This window comes from Lissotriton vulgaris, chromosome 2_1, assembly GCF_964263255.1.
Source record: "Lissotriton vulgaris chromosome 2_1, aLisVul1.2, whole genome shotgun sequence".
Lineage (NCBI taxonomy): Eukaryota > Metazoa > Chordata > Amphibia > Caudata > Salamandridae > Lissotriton > Lissotriton vulgaris.
Window position 1 is genome coordinate 360,026,359 of NC_141687.1, and position 27,496 is coordinate 360,053,854.

General features: G+C 45.6%; 1 protein-coding gene across 1 annotated transcript in view; it reads left to right on the forward strand.

Annotated features, from left to right (window-relative positions):
- BLTP2 (bridge-like lipid transfer protein family member 2) overlaps window positions 1-27,496 on the forward strand; it is a 604,102-nt gene that overhangs the window by 131,175 nt on the left and 445,431 nt on the right. The window contains exons 4-5 of the mRNA XM_086955158.1: window positions 1,489-1,648; window positions 1,743-1,861. Coding sequence (XP_086811284.1) covers window positions 1,489-1,648; window positions 1,743-1,861 — 279 coding nt within the window. The remainder of the gene's footprint in view (window positions 1-1,488; window positions 1,649-1,742; window positions 1,862-27,496) is intronic.

Below are 27,496 nucleotides of genomic sequence, written 5' to 3' on the forward strand. Positions count from 1 at the left end.
AAAAGACTGGCCTCAACCAGCCTTTCACCTTCTCAACAGAGCCTGCAGTTCTATATATCACCCCTCCCCCTACTAAATTGCAGGGCTACAGGAAGAGCAGCTCCCCTCAGCAAAATGCCTAATTTAATTTGTAAAGCAGACTTATTTTCTCTCTCTCCCCACTTCATTTGCTTTGTGTCCTTCCAGCAACTTTAAGAATGTCAGTTATACGTGTCCACTTTCTGAGAAAACAACCCCTCCTCCATCTTGCGCATAAGGCCAGGCCATGGGCATCTAAAATAGACCTCCCTGGCCTCCATTACTCATACATGTAATGCACGTGCCCTACAAGATACATACGTTAACATGCTTAACATCCACTTGGTATGTTCTCTTTTTTGTCTGGGAAGCACATAGAAGCAGAACTTTGCACAAGCGAGCAATTAGACCTCCACTCAATTGATACGTATAAAAAGGTCTGGCTACAACTATGAATTCACAAACATGGTACTCTGCCACCACCGCTCTATGCACTAAAGCCAAGAGGGGACAGTAGCCCACTGTCAATGCAATGAAGGTATGCTTGCTGCTTCTCTCCAGGTCACAGGACAGGTCAGGGTCCACAAGTTTGTCAAGGGATAAACTTAGGATTCTGAGCGCACACTAAATTAGTGCAAGACTAGGGCAAAAATAAAAAAAAACAGGTTATCACATACTTACAGTTGGTCACTCAGGCCCCAACTATGCACCATGTTGGGGCCTTCTCTTCCCAAAGGCAATGAGATGTTTAGGAGTAGTAAACCATTTAGTGTGAGAGCTGCCCTGATAAACCAACTCAGTATTAACCACAGATAATTATCCTTGGAGGAGATTTGCCTTATCTAGATGGAGAATTGTGTTAATTATACGGACTAGTCTCTGTGCTAAGACTTTCAGATAAACGTTAATCTTGGTTAATGAGTGAAGTTCGTCTCTAATTTCACAAGTGTGTAACATCCTTACCGGACCTAATCATAACTTTAATAAGGGCTTTCGGTAATTAATTTTAAAGTAATCTTCCATCTGCCTGTTTTAAGTAATGATCATTTTAATGTTTGGAAGTTAAAGTGTGAAAAAGTAATTGTTAAATAATGACCTAATGCCAGGAATGCTGACTTGTTTAAGTTACCTGACATTTGCATGAAGTTTGGTGACTACTCACAAGCCCAGTCAATTGATTCAATGACAGTAGAGAAGTTTGGCATATCTAGCTACATAACCAATCTGTGTTTTTTTTATTTTTTATCCACCAGTGATATTTTTATTTCAGGCTTGTAATGTACAATTACTTTTTAGTGTTAGTGTACTCATTGTGCATTTTAATTGTGGTCAGTAATTCTATGTGAAGTAATCTTATATTTGCCAGCGGAAGTAATCATCTTTACTACGCAATTTTATTTTCCAAGTACAGTGTTCATCTTTTCAGCTTATTTACTTCCTGTATATGTTCTTTTTTTCACCTTCCCATAGTAACTACTTTGCACTTTGTTTTGGCGAGATTCGAATCCGTATGGATCTGCAAAGTGGAATTGGTCAACTGCCACAGCCCTTGGATCCTCCTGCCGAGGATACGGGGCAGAGCAGAAGCAAAATGGAGGTCAGCCCATCACTTCTAAGGTTTCTCTCTCAGGTGAGTGCCTACTAATTCCAGATTGTTAGTATATGTTTCATTGTATTTGTGTTGCGACAATAATTCATATTTGTCTCGCTCTTTTTCTCTCCAGCTACTTTCTGTTCATGTTGAATCCATTAATGTCATGGTGTTGAACGTGGCTGCATCAGAGTCTCTATGGCACTTGACCATCTCCAAAACGCACGTGTTGCTGGACAGTGATGGGAAAAGGTCTGTGGTTTCATCATAACCTCACTTGAGACATGATTGTATTAAAAAAATGTGCAGGATAGAAGCATGAGTATATCTTTTTGGAAAACCGGCAGATTGGTATGCTCTATATCTAGTAGCTTGTTGTCACAAAAGACTTAAGTGGCTGGCTCTGTAACACCTTCCAATAGTGGTGTTCGTTAAACTGGAGTGGTGATTGCTGTGCCTTCCTTTGCATAATGCTATCTTTATTTTTAGGACATATATACATTTAAAATGATGAATGCAATGAAAAATCAGAAGTACCTAGTATCTTTTCAGTCAGAGTACGACCACAAACTTGTTTAAAGCTCTTACCTATTAAATCGCATTAGTGCAATTAACATTTGGTTCCTAGGACTATGTAAAAAACGTATGGACCACAGAGTATGAGCCCTCAACAGTCTCTAGAAATCTTTGAACCTATCTCCTTTGGCAATGTTTGTCAGCTACTAAAGCTGCAATGTACATTGTTACAAATGTATAATTTAGATTGTAATATATCTGTCCTTTGTCTTAGTTTCTTTGCGTCCTGGGTCCAAGTTGCTGCAACTCAATGAGTTTGAGGCCAAGTTACAGATAATCTCCCACACTTCACACTCACCCAAAAAACATTACCTGAAGTGAACCGGCATTCTCACACTAAAGATAAGCATGCAAGTAAACTGGTCCAAGTTGCAGTATCATTGTTTCTGTCTCAATAGTGTGGGCACCTGACAACACCAGGTACAGTTCAGGGAGTCCAGTTACAGCTTCAACTGGCTTATAAATTCTTGGTTCCAACAGGGAGACTAGTGGTGTGCGAGGATGGTCTTTTCTCCCAAATAAATACAATTTCCCAGATCTCTGCATGCTAACACTCTTCATTCTTGTATGTGTTGTAAGTCACTAATGGTGGTCTATGTTTTCTGCTGTCAAGGGCACTTGTTGGACTTAAGTCACCCACTGGACTCACTAGTTCCCACTGAGAGGTGGAGTTTTGGCTGGCACATACATATTAGTTATTAGTTTCAAATCACAGCAACCAGACTCAGCTAATAAACCCTCACCAAAGCCCTAAGGTAAAAGAGATGCCATTATCTTTCTTACCCCTGAAACAGTGAAATGAGTTCCCACTGTTTAAGATGAGGTAAAGGGCTAATGCTGGCTCAATATTGGGTCCATTCTTGGTCCAAACACTTCCTCGACCCTTTGTAAAGCAGATGTCACCAGACTGAGTCACACCAAGTAGGCAGCAGAGTCTTGGTTCCAGAATAGGTTCAATTCCTTAAGATTTCGTTTTGCTCAAGTGCAAGCAGCTGGCCTTGTAATTTTTCTTGGGGTCAGGCAGCTTGTTTGAGTACAGCTTTCTGGTCAGTTCTCTGGTGTATATTGTGTTCTGGGTGAACTGGTTAAACATTTAACAAGTATTAACTGGTGCCCTTAAACCTCAAGAGCCAAATGCTGCTCTGAGCTCATAGAATATCATGAACCTATAATAACTCACTATAGTCTAGATCTGCCAGTTTTCTCCCTCTCTGTTATGCTCTCTGCTCTGCTAGCATTCTCAGCACCAGGACACCCTGTGGGGTAACAGCCACGTTTTATAAAATTGTTAACGTAACATAACTTTTGACTTTGGCTTTGATTAACTCGTAAGGCATTACAATGGTGAACAGACAGAAGTATTTTTTTTGTAACACATTTTATAGAATTTTGAGATTGAGCATCAAGGTACAGCATATCAACAATGCATCAAAGGTGCTATGTTTCCCGGACCCCACTTCCCCCGCTCCAACCCATCAGCCCCCCTTCCCCTGGTCAATACTTGTAAAGTTGTGCGCTGGTCATGAGCTATAGTCGACAAACCAATGTATGTCCGGATTTCATCATATAAAGTCAGAGAGGCGAGGGGCCCTCTCGGAGTGATGGTGAATCCTCCATAGTCTGCCCATGTTCCCAATATCTTCGTATATTTCCATGGACAGCTTCTAGCCTCATAAACTGGATGTTGGCTATTCATGCACCAGTCCAACCCTCTTTTCCACTCTGCAATCGAGAGTGGAGAATCTGCTTTCTATTTTCGCGTGGTGTCCCTTTTAGCCACAGTTAATCCCAGCCTGTGCAATGTCAATTTTTAATGATCCATTTCAACAGCAGTGGTGATATGAAGGGTAATGTGATATGGGCTACCTCAGCACAGGAGGGTACTCACTCCAAATAGGGGTTCGTTTTGTGCATCCCTATGAGGTAGTTAAGAAATCCCCTTCATGCGTATTAAATCGAGGGCAGAGGGAATACACAACTATCCCCTTTCTCCAGTAAGATATGATCTACAGAAATATTTTAGCTGCAGGAGGGCAAGCTGTGTCCGCCCATTCTTTGTCAGCGAAGGTGCCCTGGTCCTGCTCCTGGCAGTTTGTACCACCTCAGAGGTGTCTGGCATATGGTGTATCAGTGAAAGGTAGACCTGTGTTATCTTGTGGTCTCCCAGTTCCCCGTGGACTAGTTTTTCCCCCTCAGGGGTTAAACTCCTTAATCTCATCCAACCTATTGATGTGTGCAGCAGTGGCTCCTCCGCTATGGCTAAGAAGGAGATGAATTGCAGTGCATTATCCTTGATCCCAATTCATTCCAGATGATGATGATGATTCCAGACGATCGATTAAAACAGCGTAATCAACCGCATCAAATGTGACTGAAAGATCTAAAAGAATCAAAGCTGCATTTACGCCACCATCTATCGTCTGCCTAATTTCTTTTGTAGCAGTGACCAGTGCCAGCTTGGTACTATGATGACTACGAAATCCGAACTGTGTCAAGACTCTGTATTGTCTAATAAAGTAGTTAGTTCTTAATTGACGATTTTTTCGACCAGTATGGCGGTAAATGGTAGTCATGTTATTGAGCGATAATTGTTAGGGCCAGCGCCATCCAGATTGATTTTTTTTAACAGTGGAAGACTGAACTCCTTTTTTGCCAGTCTAAGGAAAAATATCTGTCAATGAATAAGTTGTTAGACAAGGTTGTGAGGTATGTAGCTATCACTTCTGGGGCTAGATGAATTATTCTGGAAATTAGATAAAGTGCTGGCGTTGTGGGTGCTCTTCAGTGGTTTGTCGTTTAGATCGACAATTGAAGTGATGCCTAAAAAAGGAATCGTAGACCAATTTGACTTTATCTTGGAAATGAGAGGCTAGTTTGTTGCAAAATTGTTCATTAATATTGGGTTTCTTAGGATCTGGTAGTTCTGATAATTTATCAACTGTGGCAAATTGTTCCTTAGAGGAATTCATAACTCCTTCAATTATTTCACAAAGTAATTCTTCTTTTCCATTAAAATCATTCTTCAAAGCCCTCTAGTGCTGCTACCTGATGTAGAGTGTTGTATTGTGCTTTTAACTTCTTTTTTAAGGGCCTTACTTAGGGGGTCACCTAATTTGTGCTTAAGATGCCATTAATTTCTATATATGAAATGAAATGAAATGAAAAATTGCACTTGTATAGCGCTTAACTATCCGGAGGCCTCGCAGCACTTGAGACTGATTACTTGACGCGAACTCAGGGCAGATCAGCAGGTTTTGGCAAACAAGTTCGTTTTCAAAACCTTCCTGAAAGACATATGGTTGCTGTTTTCTCAAAGAGAGATAGGGAGGGAATTCCAAAGTCTAGCCGCAGTGTGGGAAAAGGAGCGGCCTCCCCAACGGGCCTTGTTGATTTTGATGGAAGTTGCCAACTGAAGGGTACAAGAGCGAAGGGAGCGGGACGGGACATAAGGCGTGACCATAGGATGTAAAATTGCGGGGCCTGTTCGATGGAAGGATTTGTGCAGAATGCACATAGCCTTGAAATGTACTCTTGTCGCCACTGGGAGCCAGTGAAGCTCCTTTAGGGCATTCTTTGCTGACTGCCAGCCGGGTAGGTTGTGGAGTAAGCGGGCAGCACTATTTTGGGTGACCTGGAGCTTCTGTATGACATATATAGGATAGGATAGGATACAAGTTTGTAACGCGCTCGATTGGCGTGGCGTCTTGGAGCTGATGTATGAAAAGGATCCAGCAGCTACATCATCAAACAGACTAGATGGCGGAAAACAGAAATTTTTTTTAAGTCTTCCCTAAACAGCTTTCTATTAGCTTGGAATCTCATAGCCGTAGGCAGTCTATTCCATAATTTCGCTGCCCCATTTGATGAAGTCCTACCTCCCCACCGTAGTCAAAGTCAAAAGATTTATATAGCGCGCTACATACCCAGAGGGTCTCAAGGCGCTTGAGGAAGGGTGGGGAATTACTTGTCAAATATCCACGTTTTGAGTTGCTTTCTGAATGCTAGGTGGTTCTGAGTAAGGCGAAGGTGAGTGGGAAGTGAGTTCCAGGTTTTAGCTGCCAGGTAGGAGAAGGATCTACCTCCCATGGTGGTTTTGTTGATGCGAGGTACAGTGGCAAGTGCTTGGTTGGAGGATCGTAGCTGGCGGGAGGGGGTGTAGAAGGAAAGTCTAATCTTGGCAAACTTGAGTAGACCTAAGTTGGCGGATGTTATGGCGCGTGAGGGGGTATAAGGGGTAAATAATTTGGAAACCTCATCAGCACCACCCCCATGAAGCGCTTTGTGAACCAGGCACAGTGCCTTAAAATCCACACGCTCCTGGACCGGAAGCCAATGCAGCGATTTAATACCTGCTGAAGTTGAACAACCCCTGGGGATATTCAGAAGCAGCCTTGCAGCTGCATTCTGTAAAGACTGGAGCTTTCCCATCTGTGTTTTGTCTATGCCCATAAAAAGGGCATTACAATAATCTAATTTAGATAGGAAAAGAATCACCATTACTGTCTTTTATAGCTCCTGTGCAATAAATGGAAAAATCTTTCTCAAAGTTTTTAGGAGAAAGAAACAGGATGAAATCAGACTGTTCACTAGGGCCGAGAAATTCAACTGGTCATCGAAGATGACCCCGAGGTTCCTGACCTTGGAAACAAGACAAGGACAATTCCCGGCTTCAGGTGGCCACCAGGAGTCATTCCACACAGAGTGTCCACCTCCAAATACTATCACCTCCGTTTTATCTGTATTAATCTTCAGATAGCTATGATTTATCCAGGTAATGATCTCGGAATGGCCGCTGTGACTTCGGTTGCTTGCAGATGAAATAACAAGTTGCGAGTCATCAGCTTATGAAACCAATGCAAAATCATACCTTCTGATGAGCCTAGCCAACGGGGTGACCTAGATATTGAACAATATTGGAGATAAAGCTGATCCCTGTGGGACCCCACATGGATGATGGAAACTATCACTTCAATCCGTCCCACACCAGATTTTGTACCCTGTCCTCCAGAAAGGAGGAGAGTAAGGCCAGGGCAGTACACTGAACTCCCAGATTCTTCAGCCGCTGCACTAACACTGTGTGATTCACGGTGTCAAATGCTGCCGATAGGTCTAGGAGTATAAGGACCGCCCTGCCTCCCCTATCCACACCCTTCCGTATCTCCTCAGTTGCAATAATCAAGGCAGATTCGGTGGAATGACAGGCATGAAAGCCATGTTGTGTTGAATCTAGCAAATTATTTATATTCAAATAGTCACTCAACACTTTCTTTAACGATTTTTCTATGACCTTTGCCACCATTGGTAATCCAGCAATCGGGCGGTAGTTCTTCAACACATGTGGATCAAGATTAGGCTTCTTAAGCAATGGTCTGATGGCCACCCTTTTCCATATTATAGGATATGAACCGGTCTCCAGGACTTGGTTAATAAGGGGAGTGAGCCTCTCACAAATCTTCTTGGAGGCCGAATGCATAAAGGCAGGAGGACATGGGTCCCTAGGAGAACCTGATTTTATGGATAGGAGCATCTTTTGCACCTCCTCATTTGAAATTTCCGGTAAGCAGGACAATCTGCAGCGCGTTGGAGGAACGTCCTCCTTTAGATACCAATTTGCATCGCAGGTTCCCTGCATGTTTAAAATGTCATTGTGTATTACTTGCAACTTATTTTAAAAAAAGAGGGCCAGCTTTTTACACATGTCCTGATCTGCCTTAAAAACATTATTTTGCTGTGGCTTTGCCAAAAAAATCACAGATTTAAATAATTCCTTAGTGGAGTTTCCCGCATCTTTAATCTTAGCTGTAAAATATTGCTTTTTTGCAGCGATTATCGCATTTTTGTATTGCTGGAGTGCTTGATTATAGATTACTTTCCTACTATCACTATAATCTTGCCTCCATGAATTTTCAGCTCTCCTACATTCCACTTTTAAACCTTTAAGCTGAGGGCTATACCAAGGCGAAGATATCCTTGACCTTTTTACTGTTACCAATTTCTCAGGGGCTACCTGATTAGTAGCTGCCACAAGCCATTCATTAAACTGGAAGGCAGGCAGTTTGCGCCATTGATAGGACCATGTCTTTTTAACCTCAAAATAAATATAGTTTTTCAGTGGTATGGCCAGGCCTCTGCCCCCCCTCATGAATCCAAGGTAGAAAACATCTGTGAACCTGTATCAAGCTAAGACTAGAACTTTATTCACCAGCAAATGGATTTCCTGGAAGAATAGGATACCGGCTTGTAGCTGTCTAGCAGCTTGAAGAACTGCTGTCCTCTTGATTTTGTCCAGCAGACTGTTTACATTTCAGGACATTTGGCTGATCTGGTCCTTTGGAGCTGCTCGATCACTACTGATTATCCAAGGGGGGTGAACCTACAGGAGGTGTACGTGGCGATGCATGCCAAGAATAACAAATGAGCCAGTACCAAAAGCAAAAAGCATTTACATGAACATGCCTCTCTACCCCCCTTATATTTCTGAACAGTGAAGCATCAGTCGCAGGACACACCAACCAGTGTCCTCAATGGGGCATTGGTGCCGTCATGTACTAAATGTTCCCCAACCCTATCAGTGCCTTCAACCCAGTTTGGTGTCACCAGTGTTGCAGCAGGAGAGGGGGATTTAGGCACCAGCAAGGCGCACACTGTGCTGTCACTGTCTTAGCGCCATCCATACTCATGTTTAAATTAGAGTGGTGCCATTTTGGGCCTGGTGTTTGCTTCAACCTCAATGTAGTCAGGATAACTCCGGGGTGATTCCGAGCAGCGAGCCACCATGAATGGTCCTACATGAAAGGGCAGCGTCCATCAGTTCTCCACTGTCTCAAGAAAGGGTCTTCCTTGCTCTCCGCTGGCCTCTTGTGAGTTTCCAGACGTCTCGAGTCTGTCGCACCAGGATGAGCATGAGCGGTTCCTGTTGCGCACACTGGTTCATGGACACTGTGGAGAAGTACGCGCCAGCTCCTTGAGGTAGGGGGGTGGCTAGTGTCCATGGAGGGCAGTGTGTGTAGTCAGGGATAAATTCTATCATACCTCCATTGGAACATTTCTTCTATGTGGTTAAATAAAAATGACCTGGCCTGGTGGATAGCCTTAAGTTTGGTGGGATACAGCACCATATATTGGATGTTCAAGACCTGTAGTTTCTTTTTTGCAGCAATGAAGGATTTCCGTTGTTCTTGAACTAATTTAATGTAGTCTAGAAAAATCATTCTTTTATGGAATTGAGACATTCTAGCATCCTGTGAGCAAGCATAATGATGGATCACATCTCTGTCCAGGTACTTTAATATGAAGGCATTCATGGATCTGGGGAGTCTGAGAGGCCAGAACTTTATGGGCTCTCTCGAAGATGAAGCAGGGAAAGTGGGCCCTGCTGGCAGGATAGAGGACAACCATTGGTCCAAGAATTTCTCGGGCGCAAACCCTACACTGCAAAGGCCACTGCAGGCTCCCTCCTCAGCATCATCCCCGAGTGCAGCTAGTTCTTTAGAGAATGAGATTTAGCATGTGTGATTGTATGTTGCATGTCTGTCATTGCATCCTCCACACGAGAGACTCTGATCTCAGCCTCAGCTATTCTGTGTACAGCCCGGCGTAGATCTTGACTGATTAACATAAAGTCAGTTCCAACCGCCCCAATCTTGACCTGTAGGGTGTTAAACGATTGGTTAATGGTTGTAAGACTTCTAGTGGTGTCAGGCTGGTGCCCTTGAGGTCATCTCCATCTCCATCGTCGCCTTCATGGCCGTGTGTGGGAATTTGTCCAGGGTAACATGTTTGTTGTGGTGAGGTCATTTATCTTGCCATGACAGCGGTAATGGGGAGTGTGTTTTCGGAGCCTCAGACCCTCTAGGCGTGTGGAGACCTGCCAGCCCTCAAGGAGTCCCCTGAGGCAGCACAAGCAGTCTTGTAAGCCTCGCTATATGGTGCCGCGGCTAAATTCAGTCTGTCTCTGGCTACACCGGGATGTCTGTGAGCCGCCCGATGTTGTCAATAGAAAGGGGTGAGTGATGAGTCCCCTCTAGGTGACTGCGAGGGTAGGGGTACTGGCAGGAGCACTTTGATTCCAGGTGTTCAGAGACCTGTTGTGGCAGAGTATTTCCTCCTCCTCTCGAAGCAGTTAGCAGGGCCCACCATCGGTGTGCGGGAGAGACAAGGATCCCAACGACCACTATCTTTCAGGGGAATTCCTCCGCAGAAAAATGCCCCGCTCCTGTGCCAGAGCCGGTACGGGAGCTCTGGGTATTGCCTCCTCCCTTGAGCGGGATGCACTTGGACAGCAGTGATCGCCACGCCTAGAATCCCTGCAGTCAATCTTGCCCCCTCCTGCGGCAGCCCCGGAAGCCCTGGGTTCCGGGCCTCACTCTGCGGGCGATGTGTGGCCGCCAGCGCATGCATACCCGCCAACTCACACAGTGGGACCGTGTGTGACACGAGATCAGCTCACTTCACACTGTCTCTCAATGAAGAGACGATATTACTCAGTAAATCTCAGTGTTGCCAGATTGGGCGATTTCCCGCCCAAATGAGTGACATTCTTCTCATTTGTTTCGGGAAAAAGCACTACTGGTGGCAACTGATTGGGCTACATTGTTATTTCAATCCAGTACTTAACTAACAACAACTTAAATTCAGCGCCTGCCGCCAAGCTTATCATGAGGCATGCTGCACCAGAACTGCCCGGCATCCTGCCTCAGTGTAGGGCCCATCAATCAAGTAGCTCTATCAATGACAGTGTGAGTGTTTGGAAATAGATTATAAGCCCGAAACCCCTTGTCCGCGTCGAATCGTCAAACCAATAGATCAGCGTGTCGTTCCGCGTGTGTGCTGATAGACAGTTTTGACTGAAGGAGCACGCTGCGTCGTGTCCTTTGCTGCAGTAGCACTGCAGGCTCCAGATACAGCACTTGCACAGTAAGTAATGATTTCAGAGTAATAAAGTGTGATACTAATGGAACTTCAAATGTAATGGCGAGGACTCGTTTATAAAAAAGCAAACCTGCTTCGGAGTATAGAAGTTCCCATGATTTCTCTCGGTTCACAGCCTCGCTTCTGTGGCTTCAGTCTACTCACCTTTCGGCAGACCTAGGCTCATTCCATATCCCATGCTTTCGTATGTCTTCCCAATCTCCGCTGTTTCTCCCATACTCCTATTTCCTCAGTGCTCCCAAACTCATTCCTCTGTACTCCGCCTCTTCTACGTGCCCCGGTTTCCCTCCATGCCACAGTGTAGTTCCTTCAATCCCCTTTTCTTACCTCTACTATCAAGTGTAGCGTTCTCTTCATACCCAAAGTATTCTTACCGATAACCCCCACCCTACCCTGTATGGCCGGGATACCCGTCACCCCCTCCCAACACAATCCCCAAGAATGGGAAGACGGAAACGGTTCTTGAACTTTTGGAAGGCGGGAGGGAGTTACCCTCCCGGCCGTATTTATTAAAATATGAAACAAAATTAAAACATTAAAAATAACAGTTTCATATCATGTACAATTTCATTTACACATTACGATGTTTATTGGCTAACCTTAACATATCTCTAATACAAAGGTTCTCCTAGCCGATTCTAAAACATCCTGTAAATGCATTTCTCAAAATTCAAATTGTACATCCTAACATTACGGGCCAACGGCAAGGTCGTAACCGGTGTCAGATCCCTAATACCAGAACTCCCCCCCTTACTTGTGAGGGGCGGGCGCACAGAGTACTGTACCTCTGTGCCAACTTCCAATTTCCCTTGTCTTAACGGGGGCCCCATATTTACTCGACGCCATCTTGGTGGTCATCCGAGGACTCGTGTGAGGTGTCTAGAAGGTAGCGTAGACCCCCCTCCCACCCCACACTGCTTACCACATCCGCCGTCGCGGATGTCCTGGCCCCGGGAAATTCCCAGGAGGGGCCGTAGCCCCTCCTCCCCAGGGAGGGGCCTATGACCGCCTTCCCTTTCGGCGGCCCCATCCTTAGTGGGTACCGCCTCCCCGTGTGAGGGGCCAATGGCCGCCTCCCCCCGGGCGCTCCCATCCATAATGGGTGGCGCCCCACCTCTAGGGATCTTCCAATTACTGCTCACCGATCATGACCTTACCGCCACAGGCCGGATAGTTGACCGGCTATCCGGACCCCCCACAAAACTCCTACTAAAGGTCATGGCTACACAAACTCTTTAACCAAGCTATGAAGTCTCCTATGAGTAAGACATTCCCCTCCCGGGACGGAATCAGACGGAAGGCCTGCATATGGGAACGAGAGAGTGCATCAGCTGCCTGGTTCAGTACCCCCGGCACGTGTCTTGCCCTAAAGTGGACGTTTAGTCTCATACATAGCAGGACAATTTCTTTCAGCAATCTCAAAATCCATTTGCAGCGTGCTGCCTGATTATTGATACATTCAACAACGGTCATATTATCAGACCAGAACACTACAGAGCGATCACGAAACCCCTCCGGCCATGTTTTTAGGGCCACCAGAATGGGGAACAGCTCTAGAAACCCAATGTTACCTGTGAGCCCACCATCGTGCCACCACGCCGGCCATGTTTGTGCCGACCAATGATTACCAAATATGGCGCCAAAACCCACACTCCCCGCCGAGTCGGTCCACAACCCCAGCTCCTCGGAGGAAGCTGGCGGTTTGTTCCACACGACACGACCGTTGAAATCCGCCAGAAATGCCAGCCATATGCGCATATCCTGGCGAACCTCTGCTGACAGTCTTGTGCGGTGGTGCCCTTCCTTGAGGCCAACCATGGCTTGTGCGATAGAGCGGGAAAAGGGGCGAGCCATCGGTATCACTCTAAGGGCAAAGTTAAGCTGACCCACAGCTTGTTGCAACTGATGGAGAGTTACTTTTCTCTCGCCGAGGCACATTTCAAGCGAGGCCTTAAATTTCATTACCTTCTCCTTGGGCAAACGGAAGCACCCCTCTACAGAATCGAGCTCAATTCCAAGAAACTCGAGTGTAGTAGATGGCCCCACTGTCTTGCCTGGTGCCAGTGGCACGCCAAATTGTTTCATGAGATTACAGAATTCCCTCAAAGCCTGTGCACATTCCGTGTCCCCGGCTGCCCCCAGAAACAGAAAATCATCAAGGTAATGCATAACCTGCGTAAAACCCGTGGCTCTGATGAAAGCCCATTGCAAAAAAGTCCTGAACTTCTCAAAATACGCACAAGAGATGAAGCAACCCATCGGCATACATTTATCCATGTAGTAGCGTCCTTGAAACACAAAACCTAAGATACGCTGATCCTGTGGGTGTACCGGGAGCAACCGGAACGCTGACTCGATATCTGATTTAGCCATCAGCGCTCCGGGCCCCAGGCGATTCAAAATGGCGACGGCCTCATCAAATGTAAATGTAAATGTATTTGAGCTTATATAGCGCACAGCTACCCACAAAGGGTTTCCCGGCGCTTGCTTAGGGAACCTGTCCTGGTATTCCCCTGTGAGATAACCCCGGCAGGGTATCCACAAGGTGAAAGCCAGGCATCCCGCCGCGAGGGGCCGTTGTGGAGATTAAGCAAGCTATTGCCCAGAGTCGCAGAGTGTGAACCCGTGAGTAGGAAGGATGCATACCGCACCGAACAAACTCCCGGGTCAATCGCATCGTTCACCGAAAGACCCCTAGGAGCGGACAAATTATGGATTAACCTAAACTCACCTGGGTCCTTCTTGGGGACTACTCCCAATGGTGAACAAACAAAGTTAACAACTGGCGGGTTCACATATGGTCCTGCAATCCGACCTCGGGCCACCTCCTTTGCAATCTTTGCCTGTACCACCGCCGTATTTTGTTGAACCGATAATTGGTTTTTACACTGTGCTTCCCCCCGAAAATCCCCCGCCGGGATGCGGAAACCATATGAGAAACCGTCTCGCAACACCCCGGCGGAGACATGATCAGGGTATTCGTTCAGCCAAGGGATCATTGCCATGATGTCAACGGGAGTAGGTAACGGTGCCCCTCGGTCGATGTTAGACCTGTTTGGCCCCTCCTCTACCTCCTGTATCACCATTCTTGGCTCTACACGAACTCTCGGGGTGTGAACACTGTCCGCACCCTGCACACTCATGCCTGAACTTGCATGTCCCTTGTGGCCTAGTGCACTTGCCTCTGTTAAAGCTCCAACAGACCCCTTTTCTACCCGAGTTCCCATTATTCTTTGTGTGCTGATCACTGTTGGCGCCCGCCCGAAAGGGCGCCGCCGAATAATGGCGGGAAGGCTCAGCCCCATTCCCGCCAAAAGAAGACGACTTAGTCGTGTTCGGCATAACCTGTTTCTGCCAAGAAATGGAGTCGAAACAATCCCACGTCAGGGATGAGTCGTGCTCCTTGGCCTTACGAAATTTGTTATCATAACCCATCCATTGATTGCCTTCATACGTTTCATAAAATTCCATAATACGTGTCTGGTAACAAGCTAATCCTGACAATACTTCAGGCCTACGTTCCCCCATGATTGCAGTGAACATTCCAAACGCCCTGGCCCAATTAGCGATCGTTTCCTCTACTCTGAAACCCGCCATTTTGGCACGCCATACACTCGGATGCAACAGCTCCTTCTGGTTTCTAACGTGCTCTATCTCATAGTGATCGGTCAACAGTGAAAACATGTTCACATATTTATCTGCCCAAATCCTTTCTTTCACATCCATCGGGATATGTTGGACCACCTTTTCCCTCCTTGAGGGTAACGATCCCTCCCCCGCCATTGGCAATGGCTGCTTACCCAAACTAGTAGCTGGCTCTGTTGTCGCTGCTGTTCCAAGGCCCGACGCCGGTTGTTCCGAAGGAACCTGCGGGGAAACAAGAGGGGGAGGTGCCTTCGCAGCATCTCTCGATTGCCGCAACTGCTTCATTATTAACCTGGCCTCCTCGGCCGTGTCTCCCGGTGCCACAGCACCCTCATTGTTTCTGCCTAACCACGCCGCCAACTGGGCGGCCAGCTCAGGAGGCATATCCCCCTCGTTAACAGGTGTAACTACCACAGGTATTGGTTGTCCCGCGTTCGGGATCGGAACTGGGGCCTCGACTGGACTGACCGGGCTCGCCGGAGGTGACTCGGGAACCGGGGCCTCCCCTCCTGCCGCCCTATTCCTGGCCCTTTTACCTCTCCCGGCAGGGACTACTCCCGGCAATGCTGGTCCGATCACTTTCTTCGGTCTACCCGTACCATTCATTGCCACCATCTGCTTCTTCATGTTCGCCATGTCCTTTACCAGCATGCGAAGCATTTGTTCGGTCCCAACCTTCTTTCCGACCTTCTTGCCAGGCATCGTCACGGATATTCGACTCGAGGTCCTGGATCCAAAGCTTCGGACTCAACTGAAAGGAGAAACACAAAAATTACAAGTTCAAAATTGGCTCCTTGTTCCGTCTCGGGCTCACGTGCAACGAGGAGGTGCAGCTTCCAAGCACAGGAACAAGAGGATGCTTCCTTGGATTGTTGCTCCTTTTATTCTTCTTTTGGGAGGGCGTGGACCCTCCTCCGACCGCCTACGGGGCGTGGCCAATGGTGTAAGTGTCTAGGACAATCCCTCTTGGGCGGGAAAAGGCGCGCCCCGACTACGCCACTTCGGGCATACCAGCCGAGACACGCCTCCCGCCCAAAATGGTTTCCCGGGGGGATCGGGGCACCCAACCATACGTTCGGGGGGACCGAGTGGTCGCCCCTTTCCATTCATATCTCTTCATTTCAATCACACTTTGTTCACAGAGCTTTGTATTTCCCACATCGATTGTGTTTATAAGTTTTCTACAGTGCCCAGAATGCCTACAGGAAAGCATCATGGCGCTAGAACTAAGGTTGATCTGTAGGAGAGTCGAAGGGCAAACAACATCTGTTAAAGTCTGCTACAGGATACTCAGCCTTAGACTCCTCTACCCCCAAAGACATCATTGGGACCACAGAGAGTCATTTCAGTTCTCATCGAGAAAGGACATGTCCTACCACCGAACTAAAACAAACACCAGGCTGGCAAATATCCCGGATTTACATTTCATTTGCAACAATAACATGCATATCTTGAGTTCAACCCCACTGTTATTACCTAATAGCGAATTTTTGCGATTCGCAATTAGGTAATCGCAAACAACAATGTACCTAACTGTGTTTTACAGTGTTTGCGACTCTTAGTAGGTAGCATATAGACCTACATCATTAATATTCATGAAGTAGGTCACAATTTATGGCCCATTAGGAATCACTAAAATCAGATGGATGGTTGCCAGCTGGGGCCAGCAGACCACCATCTCTGAGATTGCTATTAAACAAAGCAATATTTATTTTATTTTTTAAATACAGCCCGTTACCCTTAAGAAAACAGGATGCATTTCAAAAATAAAAATGTAAAGTTTGTTTTTTATTTTTAAGAGTAGGCAGTGGTCCGGCAGGCATTGGAGGCTCTGCCTTGGCCTGGCTCAGCTCATTCCTGAAGGACCGCACACAGGCTGTCCATTTGGCTGATTTCTCCGCCCCTGCACATAAAGTGCAATGTGGTGTCCCCCAGGGATCTTCTCTTTCTCCTCTTCTTTTTAATTTATATATCTTCCCACTTATTTTTGCTTTACAGAAGATGGAGGTCACGGTGTTCAATTACGCCGATGACCTCCAGCTCATTTTCAATCTTTCTGATTCTCCTCACTCTATTCACAATTTTCAGTCGGTGATGGTTTTCATCAGGGATTGGATGAATTTCAACCATCTTAAACTCAACCCTGACAAAACCGAGCTTGTTCTCACTGGTGGTAAACTCAATCCCTGGTCTCCAACCTTTTGGCCCCCCTCTTTTGGCTGATTCTTATGGCTATGGTTCTTTCCCGTTTAGACTACGGTAATGTACTGTACAATGGTGTCCCGGCCTATGCTCTTCGGCGGCTCCAACTTGTGCAGAACCAAGCAGCCCGCTTGGTTTATGGCTTACCTAAATCACATCATGTTACTCCTCTCCTTTTATCCCTCCATTGGCTTCCTATCAGAGAAAGAGCCTTTTTGAAGATGGGCTGCATGATGTTCCAGGCTCTTGCCGGGACAGCCCCGGTTTTTATTAAGTCCAAAATTGAACCCTACATCCCCAGTAGACAATTGCGCTCCTCTTCTCTGCCCCTCTTGGTGGTGCCCCGGTTCAGGAAAAGTAGAATGGGAGGTTCCAAGTTCTCTGTTCTCGCCCCTTTGTTTTGGAACTCCCTTCCTCTCTCCATTAGAACGGCAGCATCTTATCTGGAGTTTTGCAGTACCTTGAAAACCTTTCTGTTCCCGCAGGCTTTTACCATCTAAACCACTTTGCCATCTGTTTTAGGATCTTACCCTCACAGCGCCATGAAACCGCTAGGTAAACGAGCGCTTAATAAATACCTTTAAATTCAAATTAAAATTCCGTGGACCGTCTTCCTGCTCTTAAAATTTTTTTTGCGTGCATTCATAAAGAATGAGTTATCACCTTATTGAAGTAGGTGGTAAAATGCTAATGTTTTGCAACTAGATTTCTGTTACAAAACATTCACGCATACCACTATGGTTCACTATTAGGAAGGGGCGCCGTTAACACGTCCCTTCCTAATACCGAATCGCTAACCCATTTTGCGATTAGGTAATTGGTTACCAATATGCAAAATAGAGTTTAAAAAGGCTTTTTTGTGCTCGCAAATGGCCCAAACTGAACTGAAAAAAGCTACGTACATCTAGCCCCAAATCTCTGCAACTGCTTTATGCATTGTGTGCCAACATCAGGAACACATTTGGAAAGGTAATTTCCTCAGATCAGTACAGGAGTGTAGCTATTAATAGTGCATCAGATGCAGTGGCACCCGGACCCAAGGGTCTGAGGGGCTTAATTCACCCCACTTATGTCTGTTTGTTATTACTAAGGGATAATGGGACCAGACTTTAAACAGGATCAGAGTATGGGCATTTTCCCATAGGAGGCAGGGTGAACTTTCTGAGAAGAAGGTGAGAGTGCCCTTATGTTGCACGCTTTACATAAACCGCTTTCTCTGAGGAAAGAGTTATCTGCTCTAGCCTCAGCCCAGCCTAACACTACACGACCACCAATTTGTCTCAAAAAGGAAACACTGGAAAGCTGCTAATGTATGTAAAGAACTTAAATGTTTACAATAGCTTTATGATTTAAATTAGCAATTATTTAATTACCTTATCATTCTCAGAATAAGCATGTCATGCTTTGTGTAGTGTCTAGCATCCAGACTACAAAAAGCAGGAATTCATGGAGCAGCACTCAGCTGGATCCAATCCTTCCTCCCAGGCGGAACCCATAGAATCCAACTACCCGCCCCTTCCTCTCCAAACCAACGGAAATCAACTGCGGAGTACCCTAGGGATCTTCACTCAGCTCCACGCTCTTCAACATCTACATGGCCCCCCTCGCCGCCATAATCAGACAGCATGGGCTCAGCATCGTATCCTACACCAATGACACCCAGCTCATCCTCTTTTTCATGTAGAATCCTGAAGACACCAGACTCTGTTTCCAGGAAGGCATGTAGAATGTGGCAGCCTGCATGAAGGACAGCTGCCTGAAGCTAAACTCAGAGAAGACCGAGGTCCTCATCCTAAGGCTCTGCACCTCCGCCTAGAACAGCACCGGGTGGCTCTCCGCCTTCAGGAGCCCAGCCACCCCCACTGACCACGCTAGAAACCTCTGCATCATCCTCGACTCCTCCCTCCCCATGAACCGCCAGATCTACGCCGTCACCTCCACCAGCTTCAACTGCCTTCGCATCCTGCGTAAGACTTTCAAGTGGATCCCCCCGACTGCAGAAGGACCGTCACCCACGCGCTCATCACCAGCAGACTAGACTATGGCAACGCCCTCTACGCCGGAATCAACAAAATCCTCCTGCATAGACTTCAGACCATCCAGAACGCTGCAGCCAGACTTGTCCTCGGGACACCACGCCATGAGTACATGACCCAACACCTACGAGGCCTCCAATGGCTCCCTGTCGAGAAGGTCACCTTCAAACTCCTGACTCACGCCTACAAATCCCTACCAACATAGGACCCAACTACCTCCCTACGCCCACTTCGCCCTGGCAGAGGTCCTCTGCATCCGCAGACACAGAACCGGGCGGAGAGCTTTTTCCTACATCGCAGCCAAGACGTGGAACAAGCTCCCGGTGAACATCGGTCGCTCTCTGACCCTGCACACGTACAGGAAAGAGCTCAAGACCTGGCTCTTCAACTGAGCCGCCCCTCCCACAACCCCCAGTGCCTTGAGACCCCCAAGGGTGAATAGCGCGCTGTACAAGCCCCCTCATTAATTGATTGATTGTTTTAACTTTCGCAACGCGAGCTACTATGTACACTCATTTGAATCATCTGAAGGTTCACACTGTGGAAATGTTTCCAAGGTTGGCAGCTCTGCGCATGGTTCCTTCTCCTGTGGGCATTCGACCCAATATCTAGGCCGCTTGCAGGCGTTGTAGGTGTTGGTCAGCATGGTTGTGCCTTCTGCCCGTGCAGGTGTGCCCATCTTGTGTCCTCCGGCCCGGGTACATCGCAACCCCTCCTCCTCCACTCTGGCTTGGGGATCTTGCAGCGCTTTTCGGTGTTGCCTGTGGGCCATCTGTCTTCCGTTCACCCCAGGGGGAGGGTGGGTGTCATTAGGCAGCACATAAAAGCAGGATTACTTGGGATAAGGGGCAGGCAGCGCTATCTTAGGCAGCGCTATCTTAGGCAGCCAGACCACACCCACTCAATGCGCATTCTTGAAGGGCGATGTTCCTAGGAAAGCTCAGATGGATTCTACAATAGCACACAATACATGTAATTGTAAATTAGCATATTAAAATATATTTTACTCAGCCACATTGTAAGTTACATTTCAACGCTACTCATTAAAACTATCTGTGGATGCAAGGTTAAATGTAATAATTTTGTCTTGCTTGTGTGGTATCACACCTTCAGAACAAATTCAGAAAGGTCTTGACTTGTACGGATCCCACTCTGTTTTGTAGGACTCGTGTGTTTGGTGTTCTAGGCGGTCATGTGTGTTTCAAAGACACCCCACCCCGTAAGAGTTCTCTGTTAGTCTGCCTCACTGTAGTACATGTTACTTGTGCATTGTTGTTACATTGTTTATTGAGGACACCTGGCAACCCCGCATGCTCTTGAATGTGTTATTTACTTACGAAGTTGCCTTGCCTTCCCGGGCAATGGTTGGGTTCCACAGCAGTTCCTGCTGTGGCTGTTTCCTGCCGGCTTATCTGGGTGCGTCGTGGGCTCCTCTTTTCCAATAGACTTCTTTGAATGTTCATTCTGCATTGGAGTGATCCATCCACTACATATTGGTGATGAGAATGGGAACTTTCCCTGCTCTTTTATAGCCCACTGACGACCATCTTATGCCCAGCAAACCCCAACTTCAAATCCAGATGCCGACAGCTCTCTCCCCTTACTGTTTCTTCACCACCATACTGCCAGCAGTTCAGCTTTAAATCTACCAGCTGACTGCTTCCGCTGTGCTGCCCATGCCGGAGTCTCTTCGGTCGTCCTCTCAGCTCTTTGTGAGTGTTTCAAGATTTTTTATTTAATTATAATTCTTGGGCCCAACACCACCGCGCGCTCATAGACTCGCTGACCCTCCAACGCGACCTCTCTCTCTGTGCACAAGCGTCTCCTTTCATGATATCTCCTTTGGGGCATGATGTCACAAGACGTCCAACATGTGTCAGGACCCCACAAGTCTCACCTGTTACTTGTGGAGCTATCTCGCAGGTACGACGTGAGCAACCTCCTCCGTCCCCCTCTTTACCTGATCCGGTGTAGAACGTCCAGACCTAGGCAAGGATGGGACCAGGGGAAGCTGTCATTGGTAGGGTAGGGATGTCGTCAGTGAAGACCGTAATGGAAGTCCCATCAGTCAGAGGACTTTCCCTGGGCGTTGCCAGCTACATAGGGACAAGCAAGCGGGTTTAGTGAACCTATAGCCCCACTGCCTGGATCATACACACAACAACCATACAATAGAACAAGAGTGTAAACAAGAATCGTAGTCCCCTGGATTGTTGGCAAGTGCTCTTGATCAAAAACCGCCCAGGAATGGTATAGGATGATCAGGTAACTTCATCTTTAGTGGCTCCCCATGAAGGAAGGATGGATGCCAGTACTTCCTATGGGTATTGATGCTTTACAAACAGTGGTTTAGAACGCGATCACGCTTCGCTGTGAATGTCGCTGTTCTTGAGAATAAGGCGCTCCTGCGCCGGACCAGACAGCATCAAAAAACAGAAGAATCACGACCACGCTTCCCTGTGCGTGTTGTGTTGAGGGAGAAAGGAGGCGCTCCTGCGCTGTGAATAAAGTAAAGCCGCGTCCATGCTATGCAAGCGTGACACGGTAAATGAAAATAAGGCGCTCCTGCACCGAGAACAAAGCAAAGCTGTGTTCACGCTATCCTAGCGTGACATGGGAATTGAGGAAGGCAAGGCGCTCCTGCGCCAGGAACAAGGCAAAGCCGTGTCCACGCTATCCTAGCGTGACACGGGAATTGAGGAAGGCAAGGCCCTCTTGCGCCGAGAACAAGGCAAAGCCGTGTTTACGCAATCCTAGCGTGACACGGGATTGAGGAAGGAAAGGCGCTCCTGCACCGGGAACCAGCAAGGTCGTGTCCACGCTAACCCAGCGTGATGCGGAAGAAAGAAGGGCAGCGAGGCGCCTCTACAGGAAGAACACATCGGTCCGTACGGGTCCGGCGGACACTGGAACACACGGTGAAAGACAGCAGCGCCAGTCATAAACAGTACGCGAAGCACTGACGGGGTCTATGGGCCACGGCTATAAGCGGTCTATCCGGAAGTGCTACTCGAGTACTGTTGCGCTTCCTGTTTAAGGCTAGACTGCTGACTCGTCTAGCGGCGCACTGCTTCCATACAAACCGGAACCCACTGCATGCACACCGTAACGCCAGGGAGAACCATGACAACATGGTGACCATCTTGGTGCAGTTTATTCCTCACAAGTGCAACGATAGATACAGCATATTCGTACACCTCCACTCCTCTGTGCTTTGGAATCAATCCTCCTTGCAAGTTCACATTTACTGTTCCTGTTCACCACTGCACCTTACTTCAAAAGCGCACCAAATATTGACAAGTTATTATACAGATATATATATATATATATATATTTATAAAGGAGAGAATATATATACATTGAACAAATGTCACATTTTCAGATACATATCCTGGCTTTTCAACATTATCCTCAAAATGGCAACCCCTCAGCAAATCAGGTAAACCAGCCATCAAGTGGTCAGAGTGGCTCAGACCTTTTTGAAAATCATCTTGCGGCAATCGATGCTGGCAATTACAATCTACAAAGAAAATGTTCCCTATTATCTGGCAGTCTTGGACGTGCTGCTCAACAGATCTTCGATAATTTGCCATGTATTCAAGCTCGTGCTAGTCGTTCTGGCCATTCACGATGGAATATTTACATCGAGGCTCTGGCGCGGTAAAAAAAACTATTTGCAACAGAACCCAACATCATGCTAGAGCATCACAATTTCTTCAAGCACAAACAGGCCGAAGGTAAAAAAGTGCGGAAGAATATTTTGCAGAACTTAGAATATTAGCGTCCACTTGCGAAATTGGTCCCACTGTCGATACCAGCATATGTGATCAGTTTGTATTTAGCTGTTCTTTACAGAAAATACAGGAAAGAATATTACATTTCTGCAACCCCACCCTTGATGAGGTCATTGACTTAGTGTAGAGCATTGAACGTTCTCTCATTTCCACCAAGCCCCTGCATAGCGATGCTTCAGTCAGCACCCTGACAAGAAAGGACAATACTCAAGCACACCACATATGTGCTGTGAACACTGTAAGTACAAGAGCACCAGACCTACTCAGCGCAAAGCTGGTTCTTTTTGTTTCAGATGTGACTCCAAGAGTCTCATTGGTAGCTTTGCGGGATGCCCAGCTTCAGGAAAACGTTGTCTCTTTTGTTTGTAAAATCAGGACATTTTCAGTCAATCTGCAGAAGTAATTAGAACACGTTAAGACTCCTCTCTATTGACACACAAGTGGACGAATGCACTGACTCAATTCTCAATTAGTAATGTAGTCTTAACAATTGAATGTAATTCTGTAAGTATTCCAATCAAAGGTCCCACATGTGAGGCCAGCATTGATGGAGCAACCATGCATATGCTGGCATATTCCGGCTCCCCTTTTACCATTTTGTGAGATACCACATTCCACGAATTCTGGGAAAGCGAGCTGTCTCCCAGTGATGTCAACCAAAAGGCATTTGGTGAAAAGGACATAGACATGCTAGGATTCTTTTCTGCCAAACTATCCTGCTTGGGTAGTGAAACTGTCACTAAAATGTATGTAGCCATCGGAGGTAAAAATATTATCGGGTGGCGGGATTTAGCATAAATGGGCATTATTTTGAAGCCTGGTTCTGATAATCCTATTGTCATGGGGATTTAACTACAGAATACGTATGCAACCTCACATATCCTGTACAAGGTATTCTTACTCAATTTAAGAATGTATTTCGTGAGGAATGGGGCAGTGTAAAAGGCTTTGAGTGTTGCATAAGGCTCAAGCCTTATGCTCAACCTGTGGTTCATAAAGTAAGACCCATTCCTCTCAGTGTGAGAGAAGAACTCAAAACCATGCTGCACAGTTTATGCTCTCAAGGGATCATTGAACCATGTGACTCCTCACTTTGGGTCACACCCATCGTGGTTGTACGCAAAAAGTCTGGAGAAATCAGACTCTGCGCTGATTTGAGGAGTCTTAATGCCAACAATTTCATAGACTGTCTTCCCCTCCCTAAAATACATGAGTTGTTGGCCAATTTGGGAAGTTCAAAATTGATTTCCTTGATTGACTTGAGGTGTGCCTATCACCAAGTTGCCCTAGACACAGACTCACAAGAACATACTCTGTTTATCACACCATTCGGAGCCTACAAGTACCTGAGATTGCTATTCGGTTTGGCGTATGCTGAAATAGTCTTTCAAAAACTGATGTAAAATCTGTTTGGCAATTGTAAGGGTGTACAGGCTTACCAGGACGATGTCCTATCTGTTATATTCTTCCCTGTGTTTCATTTACTAATGTTTACTTATGTATTGCCTTCGAACACTCATGCTTCCTAGCAACCTGCCTGTTCTGTTAATGAAGTTATCTGGTGAGAGAGCTCAGGAGTTGAAGAGAGGAGCTGCTGTGTCCGAGGGGTCTGTTCCTGTATTCCTGATAAATACCTTCCTTGAATTACCTGAGTCCTGCCTCCTCAAAACTGGCTACAAGGGTGGGATAGCCTATTTAAAAGTTGGATATCTATTATTGAAGAAGAATTTTACAGTTGGATATCTAAAACTTGAAGGAGGACATCTCTGTTCAACATTTACATCTAAACTTGCAAGAAGGACATTTACAGTTGCTCTAATCATTTTACTTATGAATAGTGCTGAAACATTAAGAGACAGTAAGTGACCACTGGATAATTATTTTTTTCTTCTATAATTTTTTTTGTGACACTACTTTGTTCAGCTTGAATCGATTTCCTGAGATTGGCGTGCATTGTGAACTTTCAATTACAATAATCAGTTGGTGTGCAATCTAGCCTGGAGAAGAATGTATTGTTAATGACATTCCAGCAAGCTCTACCAAGCGCAAAGTAAAGTTATCTCTCTCTTTGAAATCATCAGTGTTTGTGCATCCAGCCAAGCACGAAGGAAATATCTGTTTTAAATATACTGTGTCTGGTGTTGCAAAGCAAAATTATTTGTAATTTTCTCAAATTTACGATGTCTGTGCAGCCAAGCGTTGAGAGTATTCCACTACATTCGAGTCTGGATATATAATAAACCGTTTCTCTGCATCCAAGAGTAAGAGGAAGCTGTTATTTTATCATCGTTAAAGCAAGGAGGAAGCTGTTAATGTATTTCATTAATGTGAAGCGCAAGGAGGAAGCTGTTATTGTTTAACGTGAAGGCAGTTGCGTTCATATTCATAAATTAACAGCGCATGCACTCACTGTTTTCTTTCAGCTGTGCAGGGATTCCTGTTCACTTCAAAGGTAAACAGCGCATTTCTTTTCAGCGCGTGCTTTCTTTTTGTCTTCTGCCTTTTGTGAGGACTCTCGTGCTTCTGTTGAAATGTACACAGAATAAGCAACACAGCGCGAAGGATTGACGTCCAGCAACTGTAATCGGCCAATTAACATCGGCGCGTCACCTCAACTTTCCTGACGCTCACGTCACGTTCCCTGCGTGTGTAGCTTATTTGCCTCCATTTTGGGGGTATTTATTTCAGATTTCTTAATTTCTCACCAAATTTTCATCGTTTTAAGGAACATTGTTCTCTTATTTCAAAATACCAGTGTTTTAAAGGTACTTCTTTTCTTATTTTCTGTGGAATTACGCTGACATGCATGTCATTTTTATGATATTCCTCTACAGTGTCATAAACTTTACCAGGGTACTTCTTATACTGTGTTTTCTTAAAAAATTACAGTGATACGCACACTTTTCTTTTGTGTGTAATTTCTAAGACGTTACTTGCATCATCGGTGATACGCACACCACACCTGTTTGCAATTTTAAAAGGTTGTTTATTGTTGTGTAATTTCATTTATTATTCTTTCAGCTTCATTTTCATTATGTCATCCCAGGTTATTCGTGCACCACCATTTTTTCTTCAGTGTCCGGGTCAGCCATGTATGTTATGGGAAGATTGGAACAAAACATTTGAGACTTATTTAGAAGCTATTAGGGGGGATGATTACATTTCTAAAAGGAAGTTAGCCATTCTTAAACAATTTTTGGGTTTAGAAGGAAGGAATGTCTGAAAAACTTTACCACTCATGGAAACTATTCGTGTTGAGACTAATATGGACAATGAATCTGCTGGTGATACCAATGTTGATGTATATGAAGTAGCGTTGAAAGCTTTAGAAGAAAATTTTGGCAACAGAGTGAGTGTTGTGGTTTAGAGGCACAAGGTTTTCTCTCGTGCACAAACGTCAGGGTAAACCATTGAACAGTATGTAGCTAATTTAAGGATGTTGGCTGCCACTTGCAAGTTTAATGACATGAGAGATGATTTGGTTAGAGATCAGTTAATCAATAGAATGTCGAATATTAAGATTCAAGAAAAATTGCTGGGTTTGACGGATCCTACGTTAGATAAAACTTTGTCGGTAGCCAAAAGGATGGAGAACACTTCTAGATATGTCAAAGAGCTCAATAGCATTCCGAAAAAAGCGGTGCAAGATGACGATGCTGCGCATGTTGTAAAAAAGAGTTTTAAAAAAGAATCGGAAAAATCTTTTCCTGACAGCAGACAAGAACGTTCCAAATTGAAATCTAAGTTTTGTTTTAGGTGTGGTAGTCCAAAACATACCGCTGATGATAATTTTTGTCCAGCCATTAAGACTAGGTGCCATAAGTGTAAAAAACTGGGGCATTTTGCAAGATGGTGCAAAAGCTGTGGATCTGTTATTCCTTCCAGATCTGTGAATTTAGTTGACCAAATCAATTCTTCTCCAAGAAATGATTTGTCGTGTGATAGTGATTGTGAAGATGATGGTGTGGAAGTTATGGTCTTTGAGTCCAAACAAGTACTTGAGTGTGGGGAACACAAACAAGACGGATATCGCCCTCCCAAATGTTATATCAAAATTAGAGATAAAGAAGTACAAGTTTGGGCAGATTCCTGTTCCCCGTTCAAAATCATTGACAAATTCATCTGTGAAGGTTTGGGGGGTAGGTTGGATGAGTTGCAACCCACCAGTGTTATTCCTGAAGGGTATTGTGGTGAAAAGTTGCCTGTTATTGGGTGTATCGAAATGGGAATGGTTTTCTTTCATTGAAGAACCATAGCGAAATTGTATGTAGTGAATAAGTGGAGATCTCTTTTGGGCTGGAAGGAATATTGTGTTAAATCCTAACCATCCCCAGGAAGTATTATTAACCTCGCTGTGTAATTCTTCTATATGGTGCAACAAGTTTCCTGAATTGTTCTCGGAAAAGTTGGGTTGTCTGAGGAAATTTAAACATAGGATAATTCTGAAGGAAGGTGCTGTTCCCAAGGTGCATAAAGTTAGGTACGTTCCTATCATTTTGAGGAATAAACTTAAAGAAGAGTTACACCGGCTTTGTAAGGAGGGAGTAATAAAGCCTATTGAGGCATCAGAATGGTTAAGTCCGATTCTTTTGGCCAGAAAATCCAACGGAAATATTAGGATGTGTATTGACCTGAGGAATGTAATTGATAATATTTGGATAGATCGCCATCCTCTTCCCCGCAAAGTGACGGTTGGTTTGAAT